Here is a 17,569-nt window from a genome sequence, read left to right on the forward strand (position 1 = left end):
GTCGGAAATAGATCTAACAATGTAGATCACGCGACTTGTATGTACTGGGTTACTATTAGTTTTGTACTGTGTTCAGGGCCGGATTTAGAGCAGACCAGACGGAGTAACTACGGGATTCTCTTAAAATGCATAAATGTTTTTGTCATAATTTTAATTATCATAATCCTTTTTGAATAACGTTTTCTAGCATAATACCTAGTACTTTCCCATAATAACATCTAGGAATGCTGGTTTGTTAGATATAACTTATTTTGGACTAATATTTGTTGGTATAAATTTGATTCGCATATAAATAGGTATCCATAATTCTTTTTTAGAATAATAAATAGTGTTTTGTCATAATTTTTACAAGGCATAACAGTAGGTTAGGGTGCGGCGGGGGTGGCCCTTGGGCCACCTCTACGCCGCAAGCATGTTTATCTTACACACGAAAAGTATACTGAATGATGATCAACAGCATGAAATAGTATCAAAAAATATAAAAAGTCACAATAATGAATCAAATGCAGCCAAGGAAAAAGTAAGTTTCTAAAATGTTTAAAGTTGTGTCAAAACTTTTCTTATTCGGAGTATAATTTTTATGCTTATAATAATTATGCTTACTTATATACTTATCATTATGGTCGTTAGTTATTATGCGTATAGTAGTTATGAGTTTCAAAATTATGCTTAAGAAGTTATGACAAATTAATACTATGCGTAACTAATAATAGGACAAGTAACAGTATGCCATGGTAAATCATTACATAAAATTTTATGAGTAAAAATAGAGAACCAGTAACTACCCCTGGAGCCTTCACAAAAAGGGGTTCCCCACATCATCATCTCCCTAGCATTATCCCATTTCTCACAGAGTCCACTTACCTAACCTGAAGATTTGACAGGTCCGGTTTTTTACAGTAGCGACTGCCTGTCTGACCTTCCAACCCGCGAAGGGAAAACCAGCCCAATACAGGTTAGGTTTCATACATCCGAAAATGAATTTGTTTCCCGGTCCTATTTAATGCAATCAAAACCAAGTATATTCTAAGTGTAATTTAAATATTCGGGAATGTAGTTAGCTCTGAAATATTTTTTACTATTGTGGTACCCTTCTTGTTCTTGAGAGCCGTGGTAGCCCAGTTGGTAGAACGCTCGCCTCTCCTTTATTCCCATCTGCCCCCTTTAGGTTTGCCACCGGGGTGGTGGTTGGGAAATTAGGTGCCGTTTACCACCCCGGTGGTCGATGGCACTTAATTAGTTTCATCTGCCCCCTTTACAGTTATAGTACGGGGGTTTATTCTCATGTCGTACTGGACATTAAATAAAAAAACGTTCAAAATGATAATATCCGCCTCTCACTTTGAGGTCGCAGGTTCCTAACAGTAGGGGCCTAATCCTATACTTTTCGAATTCATGTTTGGATCTTAAATGATTATCACGTGTTCAGCGGTGAAAGAAAACATCGCAACGTAACTCACATTCCCGTGAAATGCATTTTCGGAGGTATGTGACCTAACCTGTATCTAGGTTTTCCCTTCGCGGGTTGGAAGGTCAGACAGTCAGTCGTTTCTGTAAAAACCGGACCTGTCACATTTTCAATTCTCCAGGTTAGGTAAGCGGACCCTACGGAAAATTAGATAATGCTAGGGAGATGACTAACGTACCTATTAAGTATTATTATTCTATTACGTTATTTTTTTTTATTTAAAAGATAAACAATCAGAGGCGTACAAAAACAGAGGCTTCGTTTTTTTTCCTTTTAGGATGCGGATCTCTAAAAAACTGCGGAACTGCTGTACCTATGTGTATAAATATAAATATGTGTATAAAGAATATGTAGTATATGCTGAGAGTGTGCTAGTCAGAGTTGATTTAACTTTACGCTTGGATACAAGTGTGGTACGGCAGTCATTGAAAAAAAAAAACAATTTTTTAATGTTGTTTTTTGTTGTTGTTGTTGACATTAAAAAAAAACGGATTCGTTGATTTGTGTTCGTGACTTGTGTGATGCAAATTGATTTTGACATTTTAATGTGAACCGGGCGTTTTTGGATTCGGTAAGGGCTTAATATTAAAAAAAAAACACGTATATTCGCGCTCAATATCCGTAATAGGTCGAACAGAGCTTAGTAAAAAAAGAAACTTTCAGCCACTTTTAATGCGGACTTCTAAGTCATATCAAATAGTAACTTCATATCAACAGACGGTGCAAGTTGTCTTTGATTACTTGTGGCTCTGCCCGCCCCATTAGGAACTACGGGTGTGAGTCAATGTATGTAGGGTGTTAGTGACATTGTAACGAAAACTTTGAAGCATAAAAATGAAAATCAAATCATTTATTCGCATAGGATTCATGGTTTTGTAAACAGTTGGTAGGTTTGATGTTCTAAGTATCACATGATCCATGGTACTTAATTAACTAATATAATTCAGTCCGTATCGCTCTTAGCGAAAAGGCCGCCTTTGCACACCTTAGAGTAAGTTTATCCTGTAGGTAAATGTTTTGTTTTGTGTGCAATAAAGTGTTTTATAATTATTTGTATGTCGTTTCTATATCTCGGGCCTATGGAGTCCCTGACTATTATTATGGTCTGAATTTTAAAATAAATAAAAATAAAAAATAAAATATCTTTATTTCGGACATTAATATATTGTTATAAAGCGAAAGTTGATGGTAGGGCTGGCAGAGGAAGACCGAGAAGGACTTACGATGACCAAATTGGAGATGTCCTTAGAAAAGGTTTAATACGATCTACTCTGAACCGGCGTGCGTGTATGAAGCGATTGATGAATGTGGAGGAAGCAAGAGAAGTGTGTCAGGATCGAAGCAAATGGAATTCTATAGTCTCTGCTTACCCCGGTGGGGAATAGGCGTGAGTTTATGTATGTATTTATGTAATATATTGTTAGTACAGTGACTTAGTGTCTTAGTGGTTTAGTGATTATCCTAGGATTATTCTTCTCAGTATTCGTTACGATGTCACAAACACCCTGTATAGCTACGTGTTCAACTGATTATCACAGATAGGTATCTATCTGTCTTCTGAATGTAATAAATTATTCGCGTCATGTGAAGGACGATGCATAATAAAATGGTATGTTTGCGATGCATTGTGGTCACCATGGATAATAAAAACAAAGTCGATATTCCATTACACGAAACGGCTTAAGTGGTCCAGTGGTTCACGATCCGGAGGTCCCATGTACGAATCCCGGTGGGGACATATCACAAAAAACACTTTGTTATCCCTAGTTTGATTAGGGGTAGACCTAGGATAACATTTATGAAACAAATAAAAGAGAAGGTGCAGGTCGTGTCGTATCGGGAGGTGAAGGTTTTGACGGGAAGAAGAGAGGAATGGCGATTACTCCACCGGCAAGAGCGCAGCTCTTAAATAGAGAGAGAGAGAGAGAGAGAGAGAGAGTTTGATTAGGACATTACAGACAGATCACCTGATTTTCCGAAAGTATCCGATCTATGCTTCGGAAGGCACTTTAAGCCGTTGGTCCCGGTTACTTACTAATGTTGTCGCAATCCACATCAGTAGAAGCGAATACTTACTATATAATATGTAGTCTACAGTGTAAGCACACAGGTTACTCCCGCCTACGCAGGCAGTAACATCTAAACTATACTGGTATCGCTTAACGATCACCATCTAAACTATATACGTGTTCATCTGGTAAGCACCATCTATTAATGATCACGTTTATCTAAACTCAGTAGTCGCCTCCAACCACCCCTTACAGCGACCCCTTACCACACGGCTCCTCCGAGCAATCTCATTACTAAACCATACCCACTAAGCAGTGAGTACTGAGCACTGGGTGCGGACCAACCGGCCACATGCATCCATACAATTTCTCATAATAACAAGATGACTAAACAATCACCTTGTTATCTGCTATACGTTCTCTTCTAAATAGTATTACGAAATCAACACATCACACATTATAACAGGGCATAAAAAATAGTTAAATCTCCATAATAAAAGTGATTAGCATGAAAAACTCACCGAATTACTAGAACACGCACACACTAGCTGCCGAGGTTGTGACCCGTCTGACTGGCGGCAGGCCACAAGTCACGTCAGAGTGAAAACTCGTACTACCCTCTCATCTATTAATATTCTGTCGTTTATGTTTTTTATATCAATTCGCGGTGATTCGCGACAAATGTAAGTAAACAGTCGTTACATGAGCCAGGTCAGGAGTCTTCGGCGGCTCAATAGTAACCCTAACACCAGGGTTGATGAGGTTGGTACTCCATTTCACAACCCACACGATAGAAGAATTCCTGAATACTCATTCCCTCTTCCCGCATTTTTAGACAGAATAGAATAGCAGTTGTGTATAAAAGGACGCCATACAGAGAAAAACATCACAATAACATAAATAAGATCACGCCTATTTCCTGTTAGGGGTAGGCAGAGACCTCGGAGTGACTACGATCCTGACACACTTTTGCTTCTTCCACTCTCATTCTTTTCAAGTCTTCATGCTCGCCAGTTAAGAGTCCTCTTGACGTGGTATTCTTTGAAATCATCTTGGATCTGACTGCGGTACGGTCACGAGCATTAATATGTATACAGGGTGTTAGTGACATCGTAACGAATACTCAGGGGGATGATTCAGACCATGATTCTGAGTTAATATCAGGTGGAATTTTTCGTCGCAAAATTCATGATTGTTTTTTAGTTTTTTAAAATTATTTTCAATTCTATATTTTTGCGATGGAAAATTCCACTTGACAATAACTCAGAATAATCAGCTGAATCATCCCCCTCAGTATTCGTTACGATGTCACTTACTCCCCGCACAAGTACATACGGTAGCCATACAAGTAGGTATGGGTGTTAGTGACACCGTAACGAATACTGAGGGGGATGGTTCAGACAATGATTCTGAGTTGATATCAAGTGGAATTTTCAGTCTGAATATTCATGAAAATTTTTGTGTTTTTTTGATTATTTTCAGTTCCATACTTTTGCGACGGAAAATTCCACTTGATATCGTCTCAGAATCATGGCCTCAATCAAAATCACACCCTGTATACTTTGGTACCATGTCACATTAACTTTTTTGACAAATTGAAGTGTAAGTCTCGCTCATTGTCAAATATGTTAGTGCGACAGAGTCCTAAAGTGGGTACATTATATTGCTCATGACTGTACGCCTAGGGCTTCCTCTACATAAAAGGACATAACAATAATATGATAAAATTTTTTGACAATATTAAAAAGGATGTCGCGCAGTTTCGAATCCAATGATTGTCGATTTTTTTCGAATTCATGTTTGAAGCAATTCAGCGGTGAAGGAAAATATCGTGAGCAAACCTACATTCCCGAGAAATGCATTTTCGGAGGTATGTGACTTAACCTGTACATATTGGGCTGGTTTTTACTTCGCGGGTTGGAAGGCCAGACAGGCAGTCGCTTCTGTAAAAAACGGGACCTGTCAAATCTTCAGGTTAGGTAAGCGGACCCTGTGAAAAACGGGATAATGCTTGGGAGATCATAATGAAGAGGAGAGATGTCTGATGTTTTTTTATTCAGGAAAGGCAAAGGGAGCGTCCCTTTGTCGCAACGATGTGTACTGAGCTTAAACAACCCACGATTGTCATTTGTTTTTATTTTTCAGAAAATGCATCGCCTTAACCGCGTTAACGATGCCGTGCATATGTTTATGGGCGATCTAACTTCACGGTTGGTCGCCGAATCAGGCCGCGCAGAAGATCGGTTTCACCTCGGCAAGATGATTCTTCAGAGTTTAAAAGACGCTCCCGACCATGTTATGCAGGTATTTTATGTTTCTACTAACCTAACCTTTCATGCATGTAATTGGCACTGTAAATAATATTGTAACAGCGAGCCGCACCGATTTCGCGTTAGTCTGGAGTCATTAGCTTTAAAAAATAAAAAAAATATATAGACATGCAACCCTTATATCAGGTATTTCTTAGGTTTAAAATTATGTACCTATTCGATATGGAAAATTGTACACCTATATTGATTCATCGTTCGATTCGAATATAATCGTCACCAGCTCCACTACCGGGGGATAACGTTACTAATTTTACGATATTATTGCCAACGTTTGGCCATATCATGAAGTAATCATGCATTTAGTTGCTCATATCGTTAAACGTTTTGTGTTTATTGATTTGGCTAAACTAAATCATGATGTGGTCAACCAGTAAATGAAATGATCGAGCACATCATGAAATGATCAATTCTAAGATATGGCCACGACATATCTACAACAACAATATATTATTATGAGTGCCTAGATCCTATCATGAATGAACACGAAACGTTTAACGATATGAGCAACTAAATGCATGATTACTTCATGATATGGCCAAACGTTGGGAATCATATCGTAAAATTAGTAACATTATCCACCGATAGTGGCGCTGGTGTCGATTATATTAAAAACTTGATTGATATATATATTATAATCGATGAATCAATGTAATTGTTCAATTTTCCATATTGAATAGGTACATAATTTTGAACCTAAGAAATTAATCAACTATTCGCATTTTTATTACACCACATAGCATGGACACCGCCTACATAAACGATATGGCCAGACGTTGATTGACATATCATTAAACGTTGACGTTTCAACGATATGATCAACTTAAGTTGGCCATTTCATGAAATATGACCATTACATGAAATGGTCGACCACATCATAAAATGATCAATTTTACGTTCTGGCCACGACAGATACATGTGGGATATACTCGTAGAAATAACACAGGATATAGATATTTTTTACTCCTTTTATTTTATACACTCCTTATTTTTTCTAACGAAATCCTGTCACACCCACACACGTCGCACCAAAGACCCCCTCTCTTACTTTTTAAAAACTGCCTTACGTCCCATTCACTAACCATCCTCCTTTCACACCATAGACAATCAAATTCCCATTCATTATCCTTACATAGCATTCTCACTTTCCTACATACATACGCAATAAAATAAAGAAACAAACGTTTTATAAAGTATAATTGTTATTTACGTACTTACATAAGAGTTTGTACAGAATGTTTTAGGGGCACCATAATATTATTCGATACTGACAAAAAGAAATTTGGCGAGGGCGACACATAAGAGCTTTTAAATTGGCAACTACGTAATGGAAATAGAATTAATATTATTATCTCCCATGTGATAGTGATCTTATGTTGCGACTATGTACAGTCACGAGCATTAATATACATACACTTTGGTACCATGTCACATTAACTTTTTTTTGACAAATTGAACTGTAAGTCTCACTAAATGGCAAATATGTTAGTGCGACAGAGTCCTAAACTGGGTACATCAGATTGCTCATGACTGTACGTGTTATCCACAGATAGACGGCGGAACAGGCGAAATGGAGACCAACGCATCCGCTTTAAAGAGGACAGTGCAATGCGCGACGGCTATGAAGAACGTAGGTCTAGGGTGCGGTGACGTCATAGCGCTCATGGCTCCAAACCACTTAGACCTGGCTATACCGTTCTACGCGGCTTTCTATCTCGGCGTTGCTGTGGCGGCTGTGGACCGAGCTTTGAGTGTTAGTAAGTACATACGGGGTGTTAATGACATCGTAACGAATACTGAGAGGGATGATTCAGACCATGATTCTGAGTTAATATCTAGTGGAATTTTCCGTCGCAAAATTCATGAAATTTTGAGATTTTGTTTTTAATTATTTTCAATTCCATATTGTACTTTAAGCTGCATAGAACCCAAATTTTAATAAAAAAAAAACAATAATGACAAATTATCGAAAATCTTCAATGTACCATTACATTCTTTTGACGTGACTTATTGAAAGTTTGCCGCAAATGGCATTAACTACTTGTTCGGACAAATCTTCTATCGTATGGGTTGTGAGGTGGATGACTAACCTCATCAACCCTGGTGTCAGGGTTATTATTGAGCCGCCAAAGGCCCCTGACGTGACTCAAGTATCGATTACGTACTTACATCAGTAAGTAGTAACCGGGGCCAACGGCGTAACGTGCCTTCCGAAGCACGGATCATCTTACTTCTGGACATTACAGCCTGATCACCTGACATTTCGAAAATAAGATGATCCGTGGTTCGGAAGGCACGTTAAGCCGTTGGTTTCGGTTACTACTTACTGATATATAAGTAAGTAGTCGTTACATGAGCCATGTCAGGGGCCTTTGGCGGCTCAATAGTAACCCTGACACCAGGGTTGATGAGGTTGGTACTCCACCTCACAACCCACACGGTAGAAGACGAATAAGATAACATTTTACAATCGTTTCAAATGCGCGGTAACAATTAGATCTGTCAAATTATGTAAGCTATAGTGTTGTGACGTTCATTAGCATAGTGATTAATCAGTCGATTCTTTTCTATCTAACAATCATCATCATCAGCCCATTAACGTCCCCACTGCTGGGGCACGGGCCTACCCTATGGATGGATAGGGAGATCGAGCCTTAAACCATCACGCGGGCCCAGTGCGGATTGATGGTTATTAACGACGGCTAATGCAGCCGGGACCAACGGCTTAGAATTAAAACGGCTCCGAAGCACGGAGGAGCTCGAGATGAAAACTTTTTTTTGTGGTCACCCATCCTATGACCGGCCTTTGCGAAAGTTGCTTAACTTCAACAATCGCAGCCCGAGCGCGTTTACCGCTGCGCCACCGAGCTCCTCAACAATATGTATCTAACAATATGTAGTTATGATTATTTATCGTCTTTAGGTTACTTGTGATGGCTTTGCCTACCGTGAAAAGAGTGTGACTTTATGTATATTCGTTTAAAAAAATAAATATATTTATTCCAGAGGAACTTCAAGACACGTTCAGAGTTATCAAACCGAAGCTGATATTCTGCCAGAGCGAGAAGGCTCCGGACATACAATTGGCTTTGAACCAGCTAGATCTTGGTGCTGAGATCGTCACCTTTGACAAGGGGGAGTTCCTTTGCAGCTTCCCAAAGTTCCTCGAGAAATATTCCGATGATAAGCCTATTGAGGAGTTTAGGTAAGTCATCATCATCATCTTCAATCAGCCCGCATCGTTCCGCTGTTAGAAGCCTCCTCCATTTTGCACCATTCTTTCCGGCCGTGCGCTAACCTCATCCATAACATTCCTGCCGTTGCTAAGTATTCATCAGACCACTGGGCCGCTGGTCTACCCAAGGATCTTTTCCCTTCTCATGACCACTGGAATGGTGGTGTTACGTGTTAAGTAATCTTACCCAAAACATCAATGTGGGAAAAGACCAAGTTCGTAACAAAAAAGCTTCTAAGATAAATACTTGAACCATTTGAAGGTTTGCGTACCTTTTTTTTTGACGTGACTTATTGTAGATTTGCCGCAGATGGCATTAACTACTTGGCCGGGCAAATGGGGAGCGCTGAAGGCTCTCACCCGGTACAACGTTTAAGACAACAGGCCTGAGGGTGCCCAGTTGGGCGCGAACCTCGGGTCAGGGCATCGTCTGAAAGGAAAAATATTTGAAGGAAATAATCGACCCTAGTGGGTCGATAGCGATAAGGGCTGAATGAGGGAAATCGTCGACCACGCCGGCGGGGTCGGTATCGGGCCGGCCGGGTCGGTATGGGGGTTGCGTACCAAAATGGAAAAAAAATCATAATGGTGTAATATAAGTATTCTTACCGTATGCTGCCTTACGCGTAAGAGCGAACAAGACATATTTATTCCGTGTACTTTCTCCCTTACTCTTTAGCGGCTTACGGCCATTTACTCGTTAAATTAGTCTAAGCTAAGACCCAGGGGGTGAGGTCAGCGCCCGTTACGGATTGTTGCGGGGCGGAAAGTTACGGTTCTCTACATAGTTTTATTCTTTATTTTATGGCAATACCACATCCCAGACATTTCTTACAAAAATCCTCGTTTTAATCAGACATTACACATTGACGTTATCGTACACGGGCATTCGTGTGTGTGACGTCTGACGTCCATACGATTGAAGCCTTATACTATTAGTAGTAGTACCTATTATGTAGACTAAAGTAAGGCCGAGCGGGGGTGAGGTAAACCTAGATCACCCGCAGGTGGGGGGCGGAGAGTTGGCGTTCTATACGTAGTATTATTTCTTATTTTATGACTATGCTTTGCCAAGTTGCTTAATAGATGTATATTTTCCAGAGCCGCAGATTTCGACCCAGACACAACGATAGCAACACTGATTCCGACGAGCGGTACGACTGGTATCCCCAAATCAGCTGCTATAAGCCATAAGAACTTCTCTATCTCCTGTCCTTATCTATGGTGAGTTTTAGTTGACGATTAAGTTGAGCCTTGGCCGTTTAATAATAACGCTGATACCAGTAAGGTCACGTCTAAATAAGGAGAACTTCGCATGATTTATAAATCATCCATTTTCACACACCTAAATCCATCAAGATACAATATCTGCACAAGGAATATGATGTGCGAAGGCACGCCTTAGTCCGACAACGTACTGAACATAGTCGAATGCTTTGGCCAAATGATTATGCCAAACCTTAGCTTTATAAAGCACAACACAAATTCTCGGTATTTTTCTATTAGAGGTCGCACGTCCAATATCTGGTCACGTGTGCCTTTTCCTTAGAAAAACCCCGACTGCTCAGGTATCTACTTATCAATGTACACGGCCAATCTTTTGTTCAAAATGTGAAGCATTATCCCTGCGATAATCCCAGAATGTGAAGCATTATCCCTGTGAAGCATTACACCTGCATTAAATTATTATGTAAAATAAAAACATGGGTCCGGGTTCGATTCCCGATGGGGACATTGTCGCAATCACTTTGTGAGACTGTCCTTTGTTTGGTAAGGACTAACAATCATCGAAATGCTGGTGTAAATTGTACTGTACTTCTTCGTCTATCATGTGGGTTGTGAGATCGTTGATCATTGGTTGATCAATGATTAACCTCAGCAATCTTGTAGATTTTAACTGAATAATCCAATCAATAAATTTAGAGATTTGCATTGAAGAGTTCTATGATGATCTAAAATGGAAAATGAACGTTTTTATTCTATCTACACAGGTCGAGGTATACTAAATTCCCGACTCCCACTCGCATGGCGCTGATCGGATCTCCATTGCAATGGCTGACGGCTATCCTCCACTACATCATATCTCCGATAATGAAGTACACTCGCTTGCAGACTTCAGGGGTCTTCAATCCGGAACACGCTGTCTATCTTATCAGAAAGTATAAGGTACGATGTTGGTTTCATCTCCAAATCTTGCACAAAACACATAGTGGAAATACGCTATCTTAACAAATAAGACCCTAAAATAATGTAAGTTTAATAATTAAAAGCCGACGACGAAAAAAACAGACTCTCAAAAGTGTGAACAAGAAAATATTTCTCTGCAATTCTTCCATATTATATTTAGGAGAAAGCCCTGGTCAAATTCCAATCTGTCCTAAAAGTTTGCCACAGCTTTGCGACGCGGCAAAAAGTCAAAATTTTAATATAACATTTGCGACAAGAATAACACTTACTATCGACTATCGTTTTTAGTACAACTATGTAGACGTTCTAACTTTTATATATCATTACGATATCACTAACACACTGTATTCTTCCGCCTCTTTATCATTCTCAGGATTGAGACTGTCCCAGCGCTAGAGATGGAATGTGGTATGATTTTTTGACTAAATATGTTTTTTTTTCAGCCCACCTACATGGTATTGAGTCCAATAATATCATCATCGCTCCTAAAATTTGGCGATGAAGAATGTGACTTTACCAGCTTCGAATTAATATTACTTGGAGGAAGTGCTGTACCGCCTGATTTGATTGATGAAATTAAGGTAGAACCTTGGGGGTTAAAAAGGCCACATCGAAGCAATTCATCTGAAAAAGCAATATTGCATTTTGACATTTGCGCATATAAAAGTAAGTGCGCAATGCAAACAAATGTCAAATATAAATATTGCTTTTTTTGATGAATTGCTTCGATGTGGCTATTTTAACCCCCCTTTACTTATTGCTTATGTGACTATTATAATCCCCCCTTCCCTCGACCTTCATCGCCCCTCTCAGACCACAGTCGATGTTTCAGGTGCTTACATAAGCATACGAAGAAATCTTTCAAGTGTAAAACATTTCCTTTACGATTACAGAAAAGATCTCCACATACAGAAGTTTTTAACGTATTCGGTATGACTGAGCTGACGACTGTCGGCTTCCATACTGAAGATCCACCGCCAGGCTCCTGCGGGAAACCAATCGGATGCTTTCAATACCGAGTAAGTATTTAGTACCTATATTTCCCTTATGCGGGACTGGACAGATTCGGGATTGGACAGATTCTGGATTCGGCAGATTCTGAATTCGACAGATTGGTGGATTGGACAGATTCTTGGATTCGACGGATTAGCTATACGGCAGAAGTACAGTTATTAAAAAAAAAATCTGTCCAATCCCGATAGTAGTCAACTTGACTGTTACCAGAGAGACTGCACAGAGCTCGCACGGGACCGCGACTTGTGGAGCGACTTGGGGGAGGGATTTGCCATTGGGATCAAGTGGACTATTTTTATATATAAAAATTGTCACCTTTATTATGGATCGTGAGCTCAACGCTTAACCACTGGACCACGGATGCCGTTCTACATTTATAGTATATAAATCCCACCTGGAAAATTCCACTTGACATCAACTTTGAATCATGGTCAGCGTCATCCCTCAAAGTTTTCGTTACGATGTCACTTGTTTAGTGACATCGTCTTGTCACTAACACCTTGTATGTGACTATTTTGATGGAAATATTGGATATATTTTATTATATTAATAATTTTCAGATAGTCAACGCGGAAACACAACAAGACGTAACTGAACCCAACGTACGCGGCGAGTTGTGGGTGAAAGGACCAGCAATATTCAAGGTAGATCACATTAAAATCTAAATTCGTTTAATATTCTATGTAGGTTCATGAACCGAAGGACGCTTGCCTCTCACTTTGACGTCACAGGGTCGTATCCAGGCCTAAACCAATGATTGCGGAATTGTTTTCGAATTCATGTTTGGATCATAAATTATTATCACATGCTCAGCGGTGATGGAAAACATCGTGAGGCAACCCACATTCCCGAGAAATGCCTTTACGGAGGTATGTGAGCTAATCTGTATTGAGCTGGTTTTCTCTTCGTGGGTTGGAAGGTCAGACGCTTCTTATGATGATGCTGGCCCCCAGATTTACAACCAGATTTTGTAGCTAGGCTTATTAACAGAAATATAAAAGATAGAACAAGTGGTTCAAGCAGTCCTTATGTAAGGAATTAGATCAAACTCTATAATTGTATATACGTTGTTTTAAGTCTACGCGGTTATTATTATATTTCAAACGCGGTAAGAACCCGTTATTATGTATTGTATTTTATCTATAATTGTATGTTTGTATTTTGATGTTAGTAACATAGTTCATAAGTTATTTAAGTACTAATAACTGTGGATGTACACAAACAATATCTGAAATAAAAGTTTTGAATTTGAATAGAAACAAGGACGTAATATACGAATTACGATCCTGACGACACGATTACTCTTATCCATAAAGGCAGGGCAGGCTTGGGCTTCAGGACCCCGATACCGGAAACCTTTCGGCGTAGTAATGATTCCTTCATTCAGAGCTTATCGCTACATGCACTAGGGTCGATTACTTCTCTCAAATATAACCCTCTCAGATGATGCCCTGAGTCGATGTTCGCACCCAACTAGGAACTAAATGCTTGCTGTGTCTCTGAAACTAATAAAGATATAAATATACCGAAAGGGTCGACGCAGCTTGCTTTACTGAATCTGATGGTAACATTTGACCAAATGTCACTTAACGGCCTTTTTCCTTTTTTTTCCTTTGTGTCTAGAAATCCGGGCTGGAGGAGGATATTCCACCAAATTTTAAGAGTTTTATCGATCTTTTTTTCCAGGGATATTACAACAATCCAAAAGCAACTTTGGAGACATTTGCAGAAGACGGCTGGTTCAAGACTGGAGACATGTTCTACCGTGATGAGCACTGGAACTTCTTCTTCGTGGAGCGCATCAAGTTGCTGCTGAAGTATAAGAGTCATCAGGTTTGTATCGGATCCCAAAAGCCTAAATCAAATCAAATCAATTCTAAGTCGGATCTACCCTCTCTGAGTTTTAAGTTTGCCTTTTCGGTCTGCTGGATGAGATTTCTACTTGCGTTTGTCTTCTACTGAGTACAAAAAACTGTTATAAAAAAGACAGTTTCAAATAAATAAATAAATATACACACATACATACATAAACTCACGCCTATTTCCCACCGGTAAGCAGAGACTATGAAATTCCATTTGCTTCGATCCTGACACACTTCTCTTGCTCCCTCCACATAAATGAATATGTAAATAAACCTAAACCTAACCTAACCTTTATAATAAACGTTTCTTTCTTTCTAAATGAGTAAACAAGTAAATAGAAGAATCAGTTCGTCGTTTGGTGTCCACAGATATCTCCAGTGGAACTAGAAACAGTGATCCGTGGTCATCCCGGGGTACAAGAGGTGGCAGTGACCGGGATACCGGACCCGGAGCTCGGGGATCTGCCCGTCGCCTGCGTCGTGCGCCGCCCCGGGCATGACGTCGCTGCCCAGGATATCAAGGACCTCGTCAAAGGTAACATTTTAGGATAATAATTTAGATTTATAGGGATTTGAACTCGCAGCTCTTGTCAAGTCGGGAGCGTGTTAACCATTATACAACCTCCTGAGGAGAGACTGATCACCTAATTGTCCAAAAATTAAGATGATCCGTGCTTCGGAAGGCACGTTAAGCCGTTGGTCCCGGTTACTACTTACTGATGTAAGTAAGTAGTCGTTATATGAGCCATGTCAGGGGCCTTTGGCGGCTCAATAATAACCCTGACACCAGGGTTGATGAGGTTGGGAATTCTCCTCACAAGAGAAATTCTTTCGATCTATGTATCGTCAAGCCGACGATTCATTTTTCTCTTTGTGAGTCCCTAAGTACGGGTAAGTACTAAAAAAACAAAAATCCTAGAATCACTTGTCATTTTGCAAATATCCAGAGTTTACGTAAGTCGGTGTCTGAAGAACTATCCACACAGAAATAAAATACAGTTTATTTTATAAAATGTAAAAATAATAGTACATTTATACTTAATGATTAATGAACAGGGTTGCTGAGTTTGGTTATTCACCTCACAACCCACACGACAGAAGAAGATTAAATGTCAAAACATTTTGATAAAAATGTATTATTGATATAATTTATAGTTCCATTTGAGTTATAACTGCGCAGTCTTGCTATGACGAAGTTGAATGTCCTGTACGGTCACGAGCATTAATATGTATACACTTTGATACCATGTCACATTAACTTTTTGACAAATTGAACTGTAAGTCTCACTAAATGTCAAATATGTTAGTGCGACAGAGTCCTAAAGTGGGTACATTATATTGCTCATGACTGTACAAACGGAGCATAATAGGCGGCCGTATTGCAAAAATAAGAATTCAAATTCAAAATTCATGTTTTGATTCCAATTCCAGAATCGCTGTCCGAATCCAAGCAGCTGCATGGTGGAGTGGTGTTCTTCGAGGACTTACCAATGACAGCGAGTGCTAAGATTAACAGGAAAAAACTGAAGGAAATGATCGTAAAAATGGAAAGAGAATAAAAATACCAAAGAATAATAAAAAATAAGGGATATTAAAAAACAGAATTAGATATAAGTGGGGACATCTGCCTGGGTAGAACTGTAGAAGAGGAGAGGGGAGGCCTTTGCTCAGCAGTTGGACATGATAGGTTAGAAAAAAGAATAAAAAAAAATTGTGGAAATGAATCTCATTATTATCGAGAGACAGACAGTCTATGCGTGCATTTAGACTAAAGTAAAACCCAGAGGGGGTGAGGTAAATCTAACTCGCCGCCTGATACGAATGGTGCGGGGCGGAGAAGTACCGTTCTATACGTAGTATTATTCTTTATTCTATGACTGCACCCCACTGTAGTGCAGTGTAATGGAGAAATATGTAGAACATACAGTCATGAGCAATATCATGTACCCAATTTAGAACCCTGTCGCACTATCGATTTGTTCCTGATTCGTCATATTCCAAATTGGTCATCTTCCAAACACGACACTTTCCAAACTGGTCATATTCCAAACTAGTCATATATTACGTAGATTCGTCATCTTCCTAATTTGTCATTGTACAGTCAAACTGAATTTTAATAAAAACCAAAGTAACAATAATGTAAGTAATTAAATTTATTTCTTGTTAAAACATTTTTTAAGATTTAAAATATACCTATTTATGTTAAAAGCAAACACACTTTCTTTGCAATAAAATAACAAAGTATTCTCCTTAGAGAAAATAAATCATTAATAAAATTATACTTCACATAGCCTACTCAGACATAATTTTGTGTAAAATCTGCCTTCTTCAGTAGCGAATGCTCCACAATCCTTAGATTTTTTCCATAAGGCGTTTTGGTAATGGAAATAACATCCTGTTACTGTTGCGTTCGGAAATACTGATAAAAAACCGTTTATACCAGCTAACTCAAAGTCACACTTAAACTTGGTGATATTTAAACCAAACCTTTCTTTTAGAAGGAAAAATAAACGCCGATAAATCTCTTCACTTTTGCTTGGTAAAAGCGCATAAACGAGTGGTACAAAATATGAATTTATAACACTTGACTCCAAATTTGCATGAAGACTATAGAGTTGGTTAAAAGGGGGTGGCGCAACCTTAAATGTACCATCAGCGTAATAATGTTCAGTCTTTGATAGAAAGTCCAAAGCAGTGGGCGATGAAAATATTAAAATTTTATCGTCAAGTCCGTCACTACAAATTAAAAAATCTTTGGATAGCTGTTCTGGGATCAAAACATCGCTTACTTTATCATATGTGCATTTTCGCACATTAAGAAATCTGTTTCTGACATTGTATAAAGTACTTTTTTTATTTTTCCATATCGGTAGCTCCGACAGAGAAGATTAGGTTCTATAAAATCTTGTTCAATTTTCTCGAATATTTTTGGTATAGGTTCGAAATTATTGGTGACTGCCAATTTCATATTATCAAAGCATTTGTCAGCCTCTAACTTCATAAACTCCGGATTACATACATGGTTAGGCTGCCTCATGACGACATTATTATCATTTACAGTAATGGAAGTTGCACACTCACCCCTTTTTGTACATCTCCATGTAACAGTACCATTTTTATTTTTTTTGTGTAGACTGTATTTGTATCCAGAATACAAAAGTAACTTTTTCCCTCTTTCACTTGCGATAAACTGCATTTCTTCGTGCGTACTATTATTAGAAGTCATCTTTTTATTTCATTAAAATTATATTCACTCAATATAAATAATAAAGTGACAATGACATTAACTTCATGATAGACAAGTAACACTCATATAAATAGGTTCTTATCATAAAATTTACCACAAAGGATTTTTTGAATTAATTTGTGCAGGCAAATGTACATTGTATGACAAATTAGGAAGATGACGAATCTAATATATGACTAGTTTGGAATATGACCAGTTTGGAAAGTGTCGTGTTTGGAAG

The 17,569-nt window shown here is 38.8% G+C and overlaps 1 protein-coding gene across 2 annotated transcripts in view; it reads left to right on the top strand.

The window, feature by feature from the left end:
* Positions 1-1,854: 1,854 nt before the first annotated feature.
* The window catches only part of LOC126376229 (luciferin 4-monooxygenase-like), a 72,176-nt gene continuing 56,461 nt past the window's right edge, over positions 1,855-17,569 (top strand). Inside the window, exons 1-12 of one of the 2 annotated variants that reach the window (XR_007567696.1) lie at positions 1,855-2,039; positions 5,623-5,781; positions 7,354-7,561; positions 8,811-9,009; positions 10,141-10,263; positions 11,031-11,205; positions 11,670-11,807; positions 12,120-12,245; positions 12,801-12,884; positions 13,927-14,073; positions 14,472-14,637; positions 15,534-16,045. Coding sequence is in view for 1 of the 2 variants with exons in the window: in XM_050023494.1 (XP_049879451.1) it covers positions 5,626-5,781; positions 7,354-7,561; positions 8,811-9,009; positions 10,141-10,263; positions 11,031-11,205; positions 11,670-11,807; positions 12,120-12,245; positions 12,801-12,884; positions 13,927-14,073; positions 14,472-14,637; positions 15,534-15,661 (1,650 nt within the window). In the remaining variant the exon portion in view is untranslated. Of the gene's footprint in view, positions 2,040-5,622; positions 5,782-7,353; positions 7,562-8,810; positions 9,010-10,140; positions 10,264-11,030; positions 11,206-11,669; positions 11,808-12,119; positions 12,246-12,800; positions 12,885-13,926; positions 14,074-14,471; positions 14,638-15,533; positions 16,070-17,569 lie in introns of those variants that run through there. The other variant, XM_050023494.1, reaches the window with a different exon arrangement.

This window comes from Pectinophora gossypiella, chromosome 20 (genome assembly GCF_024362695.1).
Source record: "Pectinophora gossypiella chromosome 20, ilPecGoss1.1, whole genome shotgun sequence".
In the NCBI taxonomy this organism is placed as follows: Eukaryota; Metazoa; Arthropoda; class Insecta; order Lepidoptera; family Gelechiidae; genus Pectinophora; species Pectinophora gossypiella.